This window comes from Pipra filicauda, unplaced genomic scaffold (genome assembly GCF_003945595.2).
Source record: "Pipra filicauda isolate LSUMZ 115617 unplaced genomic scaffold, ASM394559v2 scaffold91_size2508729_pilon, whole genome shotgun sequence".
Taxonomy (NCBI): domain Eukaryota; kingdom Metazoa; phylum Chordata; class Aves; order Passeriformes; family Pipridae; genus Pipra; species Pipra filicauda.
In genome coordinates, this window is record NW_024105109.1 from 1,543,930 (window position 1) to 1,559,709 (window position 15,780).

Sequence of the window (15,780 nt, forward strand, 5' to 3'; positions counted from 1 at the left end):
TTCACATCCTTTTGTCTTTCTGTGTATGCTTCTCTCATTTGTCCTGAAAAACTCTCCTTACCCGTGTTTAGCACAAAAAAGGAGCAGTAATTTGCTTTGTTTACAAGCGGAAGGAAAGGCACTGTGGAATACTTTCATTTCCAGCATTTTCTTAACTCAAAGAAGAAAGAGAATCTCTTTTCGGTCTGGTCCTAAGGAAAACAAATAAATACAAATTGTCCCTGAATTCAGGAAATAAATGTCTGGTTTTCATCAATATATCTATGCTGACTCAGGACTGGTTCATGACTCAAAGTCCGTAGGACACATATTGTAACACTATCCTCCTTGTTCACAGGAAGGCCAAATCACCACTACCAGAAGTTATTCCTACAGTGAGGTAATGTCTCTGCACGAGTGTCTCTCATTCTCAGAATGAGTTTTGAAGCGGAGACATGGTCATTTTTTGTACCATGTTACCCCTTGTAATTACTAGTAGCAGGCCAGTCACAGGTATGGATGATTTCTTCCTTCAGTCCTTGGGCTTTTCGGATTCACAAGACAGCACTGGTCAACTCTGTTCAGATTCATATGTGAAAAGTCTCATCTTCCCACCCATTTTTGCTTGCATGTTATGTTATAGTTACATAAGGACCTGTTCAGATTTAATTCCCGGTCCAGGATCTTGTCTGATATCTCAGTGTTACCCATTTGAGATGCTTGAGGCATCTTTCAGAGCCACGGTCAAAATTACTACTTAATTCATTTTAAATTGAAAGTGTCCTTCTCAGCTGAGATCATTTCAGCCACAGAACGAGTCACCTGCAGGTCTTTATGGCTGCTTATTCCTATGTGATAATGTTTCATAGCAACAAAGTGATGCTGAGCCCTTGCTGTAAGTTGACTCCCAAATGGTCTTAAAATTCTAATTGAATCTGCAAGTAGAGCTTTTTTCTTTCCTTTGTTTTACTTTCAGCCTTGCCATTTGTAGGGAGATGAGAAGTTGTGCCTACTGCATGTTGCCAAAGGTGTTACACCACTGAGAATAAACTGCTGGTTTTCTGTTCTACCTGTAGTTCCAAAGGCCAACCTACCAAGTCTCAGAAAAAAACCCTAAGTGAATCAGTAAACAACAGCTTTCATTGCTGTATTATCATATTTGCTGGTATTCCTTTCTCCTCATACAGCAGAATTCAATTGAGAACCTCTTCTTGATGCAAATGTGGGTTTTTTTGAGATGTCACGGAATTGTCAAGCCATAAGCATTGGATTTGTGCTGATAGAAGTGCAGTTTTGGAGAACAGTACCGCACTGATGCAACTATATCTATCTAGTGTATAGGAATTACTGCTTTCTTGTCTTTATGTTGGGATTCACATTCTGACTCACATTCTCAGCTGATAGAATGACTTGATGGAATCACTGACTGCCACTGTGAAGAACACGGCTTGTTCTTCCTCTCTTCCACTTTCTGTTTCCTCCCACCACTGTTCTGAGGTCTACGCCTTTCCATGGGCTTTGCATTCCTTAAGAGCATAAGCAGTTCTGGAAGTGTTCCTTAGGCTGCTTCTATGTGAATCCATAAAGTTAGAAGGTGTGTTATTACTGTAAAACTCAATTACGTGCATATGAATGACTTACAAAGAGTTCTGCTCTAACTGCAGTATTTTGTCTCAAAAGTGAATTTGGCTCACAGTTAAAGATTCTCTTTTTGTCAGCTTGAACAGACCGATTATGTTCCCAAAAAGTTGAAGGTCAGCAGCTAAGGCACGGCTCTGTTGCATGGCCATAAAAGTTGATGTGAGAATTGCATGGCTCGCTTCCAGCGGCTTTGATGAAGAAATCTTTTTATAGCAAGGGCAGGTACTGGTGTTCCAAAACAGAGAAAATGGCACGTAATTTTGTGAATACCTATTCAAAGAATAGACATATAAAGAGGGCTTGAGAAGGATGTACAGATCTTTATTTTTTTTAAGATACAGTTTTTGTGAAAGCTTTTTAGGAGTTGGCAGCATATCCAAACACCTGCTGCAATGTTTAATTAAAATACTCCAGCTGAATGGAAAGCTTTTCTCCTGACCTTTATTGAAAAGAAAAGGATTATTTTACTTTGCATGGTTCTGATGAAAAAAACCCTGTAGTTTTTACAGGAAAAAATGCAGGTGATGAGTTTCCAGTATGAAGACTGTTAGTTTGATTGTTCCCTACACAATTGTTTTAGATTAGCTCGTTTTATTGGACCCATTTCAATTAATTTGTTTTGATTAAAGTTGCACAGGAATAGAGACAACAATTAATCTGCATCTTATGGTATGATATATTGCAATAACATTTATTTTTCTTTGTTCAGTCATGGATGTGACATTTTGATCATTATTTAATGTTGCATGATTCACCTTTTCGTCCAGATTAAAAATGTGCTGTGTCCTACAGAATTTGCTTACTACTAGCTTACACAGAAGTAAAGCAAGCCGCTTAAAATACAATGAATACAATACAGTAAGAAGAAAACTGTGTGTTACACTAAAATTTTGAATCATCCAATAAAGGTGCATTTGCAGTGTGGTGAAACACTATGTTTTGTATAAAATGTGTTTATTCAGTTACAGTTATCTTGGAGTTGTGACGTGAAGAGATTTTTCAGTAGGATGAATGTTCTTGTGAATCAGCTTCATAAACATCGTAAGACTTGTGTGTAAAGCCAGGGAGTTGTGAGAGAAATGAGCAAATAGCTGTAAATACAATGCAATGCATCTAGTTGGAAAACTTGTTACTCAAAGTTAAAAGCTAAAGTGTTTATCATCTTTGAAGAATGACTGAGACTTCACTCTTAAAACTAAACCCCAGTTACCATTTCTGTTTCCTGTTGTCAAGCTGACAGACAAAACATCAATTTCAGTGTTTAAAATAGTTTGAATTCTAATACAGATGCAACATCACCTTGAAGAAAAATGTCAGATTGACAAGCCTAATTGTCCTTCAGTCTCCAGAACCAGCATAAAACTTTGGGAAAGCCATCTATAAGTCTCGTTGAAGTATAGTGGATTTGCTTTCACATGTGTACATTTTAATATCTTTGCTGAGTCTGTCCAAAAATCAGTTGGGAGTTTTCTACCTGTCCACTTTGGCTTGGACTAGGGCAAATGAGGTTTGATTGAGGCAGGAGCAAAGAGTTCTTAAAATCTGTGATGCTTGCAGTAGGTGACAATTTCTGTTTATCTCTGAGCTGACTTACAGTAGTTTCAAACCCTTGACAGAAATAATGCTTCTTATCTCCTTACTAATCAAGGTTATCCGGTCAGGTAACCAAGAAGGAATTTCTGAGCTCTGACAAAGAAAATTCCTTACAATGCATAAGTACAATGACATGTGCCATAATTTACTTGTACTTTTTTTTTTCATGGAGAAAAATGTATGACTTAAATGTGGAAAGAAGTGTAAGTTTTGTAGATTAATAGAAAATGGCAATTTTTTTCTCCCTTCCTTGATGTGGAACACTAGGGCATTTTGACAATAAACTATACCTGTCAGAATGGGAGCCAATATGTAATGTTAGCAATCAGCTAAGAGGCACTTCATATGGCTTGCTATTAATCATACTGTCAATTTTAATTCCATGGGCATCCTTCTTTCCACTCTTCACTTAGAATTTATTTCAGAGCATGATCAAAGCTCTGCTGTTCATTACATTCAGCATTAGCTAATTCGGCTTTTGGCAACTCTTACCCCAGTTCCTATTAAATGCTGGCCACAAATTGAGATAAGCATTGTGCCAAAACATTTCAGGATTATCAAATGGTGACATAGAGATGGATGCATTATCATGCTGCTTTCAAGACTGTTGGGTTACTGCAAAATTAACCATTAGAAAATACTTACAAGGTCCAAGACAAATTTACACCTACAGTGGGTTTTTTCATGTCTTTTGCATTGACTACAGGATGAAACAATGTGAGAAAAATCATGTTCTTGTAACATTTCTGAAATGCTCATTTGTGTATGCTGTAGTTTTATAGGGACTTTTATACAGACAGTTTTGCAAGTGTGCTGTGTCATAAAATATTTTGGATCACAGAATATGCTGTGTTTATACAACAACATTATTAGGGTAGCTGTTTTTTCCCAAGCTGCAGTTAGAAGTCTGTGTACAAGACTCCTATCGGAAGATCTTTTATTTAGAATTTTTTCCTTTCAGCAAGTGTTTCTAGAACCTGCTAAATCCTTAATTTCTAGTGATAGATACAAAAACGTTGATTTGCCTGGAGAGAGGAGAAAATGCTGCTTGGGTATGTAAGTAAAACATTCCCTACTTAGCTCTTGCCCCTATGTTTTTTATACTTCAGTCTTGAAGAACTAATCTGAAAGTCGGCTTAAAATTCTAGTGTAAAAGATCTATAAAAAGCCTTGAACAGATATGTAAATAGTGAGAAATAAGGAACTAATGACACTTCTTTGCAGTGTCAGAGAAGTTGGTGACAAAATTTCTACGGATTTTGGACTGCCTCACATCTTAATTGTTATTGTTAGAGAAAATTACGGAGAACAGTTGGGCTTCTAAATCCTTCAAAAAGTCTAATTCAACCAGATAATGCTTCAGTTCATTAGTGAACTGAATATAATGTATAACAGCTATGGTTTAAACATTTGTAAAAATAAACTATAAATTAATTAGAAAATTTTTTTAAAAATATTGAATTACTAGAAAGCATAATGTGCTATAAGACAGAAAAATAGTCACAACTGTGTAAGTCATCAGATTACTTATGCTTTCAAGATTATTAGTATGTCTTTTGGTAGAATATTTATTTATTTAATAGACTTCTCCTGATGACTTATGTTTCAATTTGTATCTGGTTTAAATACTTCCTCAGGCTGTCCAAGAGCAGGATTAAGTTTCAGAAATAGGAATGGCTTGCTTTGTGTGCTTTCCAACAGAGCCTTTTTTGAAAACAGAAGGAGAGTACAAAAATACGTAAGGTCAAAAGAGACCAGCTTCCTCACTGGGAGATGATCTTTGCAATATTTTATTTTTTGCTTTGCTTAACTCATTCCTTCTGCAGTTGCTTCCTGAAAACATGAGCACAGAATCTGCTTCCTGAGAGATTATCTCTACTTTTTTTAGAAAAACCCAACCCTTTCTTGTTGTCTTACATATGTTAGTCTCTTGCTCAGGGGTGCTGGTCTGGAAATGTCTTCTTTTTTCCATTTTGATAGTATATAAAGCAATTGTAGTATTTAGAATAAATTTACTACTTCTGAAACAAGCCAGTTCAATAGCCTTGAGGCATAAGACCAAGCCTAAGGAAAGAGACATGTTTCAGTGCTCCTAGAGGCCAGAGCTGCTAAAATGAACCCTGATTGTCATGCTGTATCTTAATACTTATGATTGAAATATATCTCCGAACTGCATACTGAAGCCTAGTATCTTTTTCAGCATAGATTTCTACTTCTGATGTTTGACATTGGTAATTGGTAGTAAGTTAGATTGGTAATAAAAATACAGACCAGGATTTCTGCACTAACTAAAACAATTTTTGAAGTGTAAATGTGAGGAGACACTGTGCCAAGCCAGCATTCTTCCTTTCAAACACGTGAATTTAGTACATACCACATCCAATCACCCCTAGGGGAAAAAAAAGGCATTGTGATTCAGCAATTGAATTTTAAGATCTAGATTCAGCAAATGACTTGGGCGTTTTCAGGCTTAAATGTTTTTCTGGACATTAATATATTCATAGATATACTTAAAACTAAATATTGAGCAGGGCTAAGCTTTGCAAATGTGCTGGTGTGATCAATAGGAGATGGGTGATTTGCTCACGCTCCTCTGATGGTCTGTGAAATGTTCTGTCAGAAATGTAGTTGGCAGTTTTCCTTGGGCAGCCTTTCCAGGTTCATGTGTGTGTTCCTCTTCTGAGAGGAGGAACTGGACGTTCTGTTACAGATTATGAATGGACTAGATAATACCGTCTCTGCTTACACTTTCTGACGCGTTTTGTAATAAGCTTCTGTTCAGTCGCATCTATCTCAGCCACATTTTAATGGGATAGGCTTAACCCTGCTGGATGGGTTAAGTTGGGAGTTTTGAGGTTTTGCATTTTTACATAAATGCCTTCCACCTTTTATGAAAGTTGAAGTTCTAGAAATAAAAAAATAAATATATAATATAAATATATATAATATAAATATATAAAAATGAGGTTATTATGTTGAGAAGAGGCACTGTATCTGTGATCTGCAGTAGCAATTTGAAGGCTGACAGAAGTCTCAGTCTGATCTAAAGAATGTGCTTTATGATGCTCCTATGAGAAAACCACCCAAACTTGGTTTAGGTGGTTTTCTGAAACATCTTTGGTCTATGTGCTTAGTAGAGACTTAAAGGAGCATATCAGCATGAACTTTTCACTGTACTTAGCATATTCCAGTTGAGAGCTGAGACAGATATCACTATGTTGGAGTGGCAAGAGGTATTGGATCAGAGGCAGGAAGGCTGCACTTCAGTCCTAAGTGCTTCCCTGGAGTTTCAGCAGGAAGGAGAAGAAAGCTTGTTCTGGCTGAAATAAGGGACAGATGGGAATAAATAGGGTAGGTGGAGCTTACAGACTGTGGCAGGCTTCAGGACTCTTAAGTGTGTGCTTGTGTATGTCTGTGGGAAGAGAACACACAGTCTCAAGGTTAAAGGGAGAGGTGAAGAAGACTTGAAATAGAACCAACATGAAATAATTCTTTTATCATTCCCCTCCCTCACACAGGATTTTGGACATGTCTGTGGATAAAATGAAATTTTGAAAGAAAAATTCCATAATAATATATGGGATATGTGATTTTAAAAGCAGCATTTGTCAGAGTAGCAGAAAAACGACCCTTTTTAAAGTCCCTCAACTGTGTTAATTCTGCTCCATTAGCAAGACTCTATTGAAGCCAGTTCAGTATAAAAGAGGGAAGGAAAGTTTGGTTATGCTTTCTTCTTATGTATTGAAGAAATATTTGCTCATAAATTTATTGATGTCTATTAAAGACAATTTAATTTAATTGAACTTCCTGAGCTTTATGAAAAGTTTTCTTTGCCTGTATTGCTCCCTTGACAGAATTATTTTGCACTTTCTTCCTGCCTTTTATTCTCGTCTCGGAAAGATGCAAGACCCTCAAAGCTAAAAACTGTTGCCACAAAAACATGGAAATTGGTTTGGGTCTTTTTTTTTTTTTTTTTGTCTGTTCTTAGTGTTTGATCTTAGCTTAGTTTAATGTCAGAATATTGTGATCCAGAGTCCTAAGCAAAGAAGCCAATGATCCCCCTGCCTTCTGTCTGACAGCAACATGATCTTGCATTGATACTTTCCTTTGGCAAAGGCATTTTGCACATGCCAGTAGAGGACAGAGGTTCCAAGTGATGTGTCACACTCAGACGTTGGCTTTTGTGTAGGGTTCTTTACCTGTGCAGAATTAGTAACCAGTGACTACCTTGTGTCATAGTATGTGCTGGTTCTAGGCTGGACTAGATCCAGATTTCTGGAAGTTTCTATAAGTATTAGATTCTAAAATAGCCTTTTGATGCAAAATTTTATTAAAGTCTCTCCAAGCTGACACTTGGCACGCACTTTATCAGCAACACAGCTACTGCTTATGTTCCTTTTTTTCTTTTTTTTTTCTTTTTTTTTCCTTTGGTTGAGTAGATTTTATCAGGAATTGCTGCAGTAAAACCACTGTAGAAATCAAATTAGCTGTTCATAATTCCAGGAATTTAACCCTAATTTTCATTTTCTGTTTTAGAAGAGGCGAGGTTGGGGTCCCACTACTGCAAAACGCAGCTGCTGCCTGTACTCTTGTCAGTGGCTTTGCAGAACAGAATAGTTCTTCTGGCTCTCTAAACACCTGGCACAAGACCACAAAGAGTTTGATGGCACTGCATTTATCAGGAGGAAGAGATTCAGTGCTGTTTCTGTGCCCGCTTGGCAGATTGCAAAATAAGAGGGGACTTTGCTGTTGGCATTAAAGAGCTTACAGCTTGTGGGAATGTTACCCTGGGTTTTTCTCGCAGTGTAATAGTCCTCTTGTAATCATAAAGGGCATTTTCTTGGAAACAGCACTGCTTTTTAATGGTTGCAGTTAGAAATAACGGTTGGATTCATAACATGGTTTAACACAACCCCTCCCCCCCAAAAAAAACCAACACCGAAACAAAAGAAAAAAACCCAAACCAAAACCCAGCTCTATGAAGAAATTTTAGTATTGAACAAATACATTTGCACTAGTGTAGCAAATTTTTATAAGTATTTTGGTTTTATATTCATACTAGTGTATATGTAACGAAAGCAAATCTTGCTGTCTCCTAATGATTAATATTGTACATTTATTTTCTGAAAGCAGATGTCTCCTTTTTATGGATCTGACTTGCAGGAATTATACTAAAACAAGATTAAGAAATCAGTATGGGATGTGAATGATATAATGAACTCAACCACTCCTCTCTACGTTTTCCTTCAATTTCTCTATTACAGGATAACTATTTACATTACCTTAGTCAAATTTCAAAATTTGAATTTCAAAGATTTTTTTAAAGATTTTTTTTGTGGATCATATGGCCCCCATTCATCCTGTCTGCCGGTTACCTTGACAATTTTATTCATACTGCTCCAAATTTGCAAATAGTAACAGCTGGAAAAGTTATCCAAGGGGACTGTTGCTCTGATGGGTTTTTTTTTCAGGTTCACAGGAGTTATGAGGTGGGCTTGAACACCATTTGCAATCTGTTAAGTCCAATATATTTTCTGAGGTCACAAGTCCTGCCCACGGGGACAACCCGTGCAGCCTGAGCACTTTATGACTGGTAAAGCTTTGTTTCGAAGGGAAGGAAAAGAACATAAAAAAAACATTTTTGAGGGGTAAACCAAACATCTACCTAACTCAATAATCTTGGTTTTTTTTTCCACAATGGCCCACAGTGGATGCCTAGAAAAGAGAATGACAGTGGGGCAAGCAGTAGTGGCTTTCCGCATCTGTACTCCAGCTTTTGATCCCTCTCTGGCTTGAAGACTTTCTGAGACTTTCTGAGTCAGAGATTCTGCCTTCATGTTTGAGGCTGTATCCTTGTGTTTATCGCCTGAGTTGTGCTAGCAGGAGAAGTGACTTCTGAAAAGCAGCTATTTAGTTGATACTGCAATAAAACTCTTCACACGGTGAAGTAATTAAAGCACGTTGCCCTTCTAAAGCTATTTTAAAAGATACAGTGTTTTCCAGGATTAACTGCAGTATTTTTCTTGGTTTTGGTTCTGGTTTCCTGAGATGTCCCTTCTATTCCCTCCTCATCTGTATTGAAAAATTGCCATAATATTATTTACGTTTCCTTGAAATTTATTTATTTTCTTAAAAGTTGTTTACATTTGGAGCTATTTTGAAGTCTCTGTGTAAAGTTACTAGTTTGGATTAGGTTTTCAAAGCTCTTCAAGCAGCAGTGCTTGAATAACTACAGTTCCAAAATTTGATTCTCACTCTTTAATATGGTAAAAAAAATACAATCTTTTTCTTTTGCTGAGCAATGTGAGATGAACTCTAGTCCAGAGGACTTTGGGCAGCTAGAAGCACCATTGTTTGATGTTAAGTCTTTTTTTAACTGTATTTTTAACTGTAATTGTAACTTTTCAAATAAATATCCCTCTCCAAATCTCTCCGTTTTTGCTCATTCTATCTTAAGACTTTTAGCCTAATCCTGTTATTTAGTTTTGAGTTATTCCCAATGTGATTTCTTTATTTTCATGTTTCCGTACCAGAATTTTATCTGTAGATTAGTTATTGCCCTTCCACCTGTGATTATTTATGATTCTGTTCTGCATAGGAGTATTGTTTGTTTTGTTACAGTCTTCGGCATTTTACCTTTTTCCATTTAAAAGGTTCCTCTGAAGCTAACTCTGATTCATGTTTTATTGCTGTGTATCTCTAGCACAAACCAACATTATCCTTGCACTGTTTGTTTCCTAGACCTACTATGTTTCTGTAATACATTTTAAAAAATAATTGAACATATGGCTCTTTGTTACTGTTCTCTTACTTGTTACCATTATCTGACTTTTTACTTTAACTCTTATTTATTGGACTTGGCTTGTTTAGAGTTTCACTACCACTGCTGTGAGGTCTGTAGTGGTTTTGTTAGCTTCTTGCTTTTACAATTCCAGAATCTCAGGGATTTTGAACCTGTTACATTGTTATTCAGGTGCCCAAGTCCATCAAGATCTTACAGTTCAGCAAAATGTGTTTCAGAAAGGAACACTGATCTGCTCCATTTTATAAAAAAAAGTCAGGGGAATTTGCTAAGTAGCTTGGACACGCAATCTCAATGTAAGCACCTCCATGAGTATCATCTTGTCAGTGGAACTTAAGCACGTGCTTGAAGTTAAGCACATATTTAAGTGTTGCCTTACCTTGGTCAGGGTGTTCTCAGCTAGGAGCAAGTTCCTGCTTACAAAAATGCAGTGTGTGTTAGCTCAGCCCTTGATAGAATAAGATTAAATTATTATTTAGATTATAGCTGACATAAATGAAGAAACGAAACACTGACTTGACAGTTTGGCACTTATTTTTGGTGAGATTAGGGGAACAGTGCGTATTTAGGTGAAATTTAAAAACTGGTCACTGACTAGGTTCAAGAGGACTTCATGCCTGTTTTCTCTTAAGTCAGATTCTTGTCTTTTGGAATAAATTATGGCTCATTTGGCTTCCTATACTTGAAATGTTTTTCCATTTCCTGGAAGTTTCTGTTCATGAGTGTGCTGCTTCTTTAAGGGTCATATTTTATTTTGTTTTGTTCTCTTCTGATGCTTTCTCAGCAGTGCTTTTACGTTTCAATAACTTCTCTAAGGCAGAAATTGTTCATATTGTTCATATTTTTACAATAGCTTGTTTCATTTGTGTCATGACATACATAATATTTGTGTGCAGGCATGTATGCATGTTGTTATAATTGCATCTGACTATATACATACACATAAAAATTCACTATGAAACTCTATTTGCTGGGTGCCATAATTCAATTTTGATGCACCAATAATATGTATTAAAAGCTATTATTTTGTCTGGAATCACAAATACAAAACTGATTTAGAATTTTATAGTATATAGTGAAAATAGGATTATTATGAAAATAAGCCAAACTATGTTTATATTCAAATTGTGAGTGACTGTAAATAGAAAAAATACAGAGTAGCTGAGACCTAATGTGGTTATAGTAAAACTGTCTGTGTTGTACATGTCACAAAAAATCATTGTTTATACCTCTATTACTAAAACTTGAAATTAATACTATGCTGTTCTCTCCATGCTTCAAGCTCTATAGAACAATGTTTTTCTTTCTGCTTTTTTTTCCAGCACTTGCTACTAGCAATAAAGTTTATCATGGCGTTTGTAATTCCGGATAAACCAAGAGATATCCAGATGAAACTCGCGAAATTGGAATTTGAATCTTTAGAGGCTCTCAAACAACAGGTAAGAGCATTTCAGGTACTGCTTCATTTTCTGTTAATCCATCATTGCTTAAGAAGTGGAGCAGAGAGTTTTAACCTATTTATCTGCCATTTCAACCCAGTAATGTATGAAAGTCCACATCAGGAAAATAATCTTCCTTTTCAGACAGCTTGAAATTCCTGGTATGGCTAGTAATGTAGCAACTTATAATGTCTGTTGTCCTTGTGTGTGCAAACATATTTTGTTTATATTGTCACTTTTAAAGGACATTGGGCTCTATGAAACCTCATTTCATCCCCCGGAGGTGTTTATTATTGCAACACTAGGATTTCTTTCATTGCTGAAATACCATTACAAGTAGACAGTTAACTTGGCTCAAATATTAATCAGAAATTGTAAACAGGCTGAACATGTTTGAAATAATTGTGTTGTGAACTAAAGACGTGTGAGGGAATGGTAATGTTGCCTTATTTTAGTGTCCATACAATATTCTCATTTTATTGCATAAAAAAGTATATTTTACAATATACTTGACAAGCATTCCAAAGCAAGTTAGAAAAATAAGGAAGTAGATTGTTTTACTGAGAATTTCTGTTTTAACAAATGATTGCATAGAGAGAGGTGTGGAGATCACAAGAGATGAAGAATTGCATGGGACTAGCTTCAGTAGGACACAGATTCTAGAGAGCTGGTTTTGCGATGGCAGCATTCTTTAGGAGTTTCTGACTGTACCATGCTAGATAGGATTTCTAAGCTATCTTACATATCAGAAAACAAACAAAAAATCCCCCAGCATTGAGATGGAGAGACTAGTTCACCTATTTATTGTTAAAGATACTTTCACACTGCAGAGCATGGTTTTACATGAATGTATTCTTTGTGTGCTCCACATACACATGCGTAAACTCCTTTATACTTTTATTTGTGTAAAATGGAATGTTGCTTCTTAAAGCATCCACTGTAGCTGCAGGTGACAAAATGATCTCTTGATTCTGGACAAACTGAGCCTATAAACAATGCACTGCCTTTTCTAGTTAAAATACCACAGTTTTGTGTGATTCTAGAACATCTCTATTGAGGTCAGTGCTGTCTTTCATAATCAGCCATAACAAACAGAATCCAAATTACAATTGAATCTAATGCCTGATAGTTTTGTTTTGCTTTTCTCTAGTATGTTGATCTGAAGTTTACAAGAGCTGTTCGGGGTCTCATGTGGTGTTTAGATAATATTAAAAGGAACAGGACTACATTTCTATTTCAGTTGTTCTTTCTGTTTTCATTTTGTAGACCAGCAAAAATAGGTCATCTGCCAGAACCTTAAGGTCAAGTGAATGTAGTCAGTCACCTTGGGTTGTAATGTTCCAGTTGGAATATATATAGTCTCTTTCAATATGAGTGTGTGTGTCAGCAGTAGAGTCTTCATCTTGTGTCCTTGCATCTGTGTATTCCTACAATAATACATGCCTGATTCCCAGTTCTTCAGGGTTGCTTCATTAATTCAGTAGTGAAAAGTAAAAGTTAGTCTGAATTTCAGCAAGAGCCTAGTTCTCACCTATACTTTCAGGCTTCCTACAGGATCTGGGAAGACTGTTGGCTGGGTTTCAGGTGCCTTGGTAGTTACTTTAAACACAAGTGTCTGCCATCACTTTTTTAGATTTCCTCTGATTGATACTGTGCTATGTATCCCATAGACATTTGGACTTTTTTTCTTGTTCTTTAAGGATTTTTTGAGTGAAAAATATCTGCATTTAAAAGTGCAATATCTGCATTGACAGTGCAAAAAGATACTGAAACATTTATATTAGAAGCACATTTTCTAGTTCTTCCCCCTGCTACTGAGAGTCAGCTGGTAATTTATACTGTATGTATTACTTTCAAGCAAAAAACAAGAACAACAAAGTCCCCCAAAACAACTCCTTAAAAAAACAGGCATAAATGTCCGGGACAAACACGTTGTGGGATCAGATGTTATGGAAAAAGTAGTTCATATACTTCTGTGTAAGTATGCATTGCATTCCTTTCTTGATGCTATCCAGACATGCATTCCATTGTGTTTTACCATATGATCTTTTAGAGTACTACTGTCTTGGGATGTAGCTACTAGAAGGGTATTTACAATGACAGACTATAAACCTCTGAGATGCCAAAATAGATTATTAGGCTTCATATATAGTGCATGGAGAGAAGATCTCCTAATACAGCTGCTTTGAACAGTTGTGTTGATTTTGCTTGGGATCCTTAACTTTAGATAGTGTGAGTACCTTTACATTTTCATTAATGCTAAGCTAATTGCTTTTTAACCTAGTGCAGTGGGACTGTAACTATTCTCTGTTCAAATCCGTTTGAAGACTTGAATGTCTGTTTGAAAGGGATTTTAGGGAATAGAGTGTCTCAGTTCTGTAATAGAGATGAGCAGTCATCAGTAGAGCTTGTTAAAAAAAACCCCTGCTATATGGTGAAAAATGCCATAATTAAAAAAAATCATTTTATATTGGAATGTCAGTCTTGTTTTGAAGTTCTCAACTTTTGAAGTTCTCAAACTTTAAGAAAGCTTTTTAGGAACTTCTGAAATGTTTCTTTGAAACATTTCTTTACATAGTTTGTGTTAAGACTGTTGAAGGGAGTGGACTCTTGAATGGCTTGTAAAAACTTGATCTATTTTGAAAATACTTTTTTTGATACATTCTGAGTATCATAACAAATTTGCTAATGTAACTCCAGAGAAAATACTTTACCCTTTCTGAATCTCGACTGGGGAACATGCTACATCTATAGGCTTTATTTCAAGTTTCCCTGATGTCCTTCAGTGTAAAGAATGATGAAGGAGGCCGGTCAGACTCTATTTTGGGGAGGGGAGAGGGCAGAGAATAAATGAATGTAAACTTTTTATGGAGGACTAAAGAGAATATCCAGATTTTTGGAAGAGGAGCAGGAATGATTCCTTTCACAGTCCCTAAAGTGTTGTCACCTGGAAGAAAGCCTGGATAATGGGCAACTAGAAATGGGTATTGTCTGCCACTAGAGCGATGGGCCCTTTTCGCTGAGAATCATGATCCTTCTTAGGGAAGTAACTGTCTGGTAAAGTGGGTGAGGTGCCCTTGCGTCTTTGCAGTACCCCGCTCTGTTGCATCTGTTTGCTACAACTGCAGAAGCATGCCTTGCTCTTTGGTCTAGTCCCTATTTTAAGGAGGATCAAGTCTAGGTGTCCCTGCAGGCAGCAAGGGAGCAGTCAGTTAATTCTTCAGTGGTTCTGGAATTACCACTGGCCTACATCATACATTGGACCAATGATATAAACTCGTGCGAGATCACTGTCTAGCATTTTCAGGGCAGCGACAGCTTCTGGACAGATCAAAGCTTTAAGAATAGACAAAAGGCCCTCCTGCTTGGAGAAAAGGGTCTATATCCTTATAAAAGGTCTAAGTTCTAGAAACACAAGACAACCACAGATTAAACAGCATAACTTGCATTTTGTGGACTCGACTACAGTCATAGTCTCAAGTATTAGGAGATCTCCTCAGTATTACATTCTTCCAGTTGAGGCAAACATCAAATAAATACCTTTTTTCTGCACTGAAACTAGTCCCAGGCAAAGCAAATGAGAGACAGATTGGGGAAAAATAATTGTAATATTATAAAAATAATATAGTAATTATTTTCTGATCATGAAATACAGAGAGTAACAACTCCAGCATGATGTCTAACTAATTATTTTTCAAGGAAGGATGAAGTTTTAAATGATGGGGAATCTTTTCACAAAGTGCAACTCGTTATACAGCATCAATACTAGCTCTGAAAACAAAAGTTTATTGATGTAAAAATGCTTGTGTTTTTTATGGTACTTTTGCATTAAAACATCTGAACTATATAAATTGGGTAAAGATTCTTTTTCCTTATATTATCTCGTTCACCGCTATCTCAGCAAAATACACATAGCTGTGATAGCAGCAATAGAGAAATACAATTTAGTGCACGATTTGGCTTTTTCAGAGGAACTATGGGGGGGAAACTGTCCTTAAGCTGGAGCAGAAATGCAGATGTACATGATTTTCTCTCCATGCATCCCTTCCCGGTTTCCTCCCCACCCCCAGCCCTTACTTCCAAGGGGACCTAATGTATAAGCTTCCTGTCATTCCTGTGCTTTAGTTTCCTTCCTTAGTGTTCTAGCCATTAGTGGCCAGTATCCTTTAACAGGAATGCCTTTTCCTTCTGATATGTGAAGCCTTTCAGTGCTTCCTCTGAAGAAGTATGTCCATCTGTTAGATATCTGGTGTCCATCTGTAAATGTTCCACCAGAAGGAGACTCCAGATAGATGACATGCTTGTGAGCAAAGGGTCAGCTGATTG

General features: G+C 36.6%; 1 protein-coding gene across 2 annotated transcripts in view; it reads left to right on the forward strand.

Moving 5' to 3' along the window:
• Positions 1–15,780, forward strand: part of ANO10 (anoctamin 10) — a 125,274-nt gene that overhangs the window by 71,965 nt on the left and 37,529 nt on the right. For both annotated transcript variants that reach the window (XM_027733332.2, XM_027733333.2), the window contains exon 12: positions 11,338–11,454. In XM_027733332.2, coding sequence (XP_027589133.1) covers positions 11,338–11,454 — 117 coding nt within the window. The remainder of the gene's footprint in view (positions 1–11,337; positions 11,455–15,780) is intronic.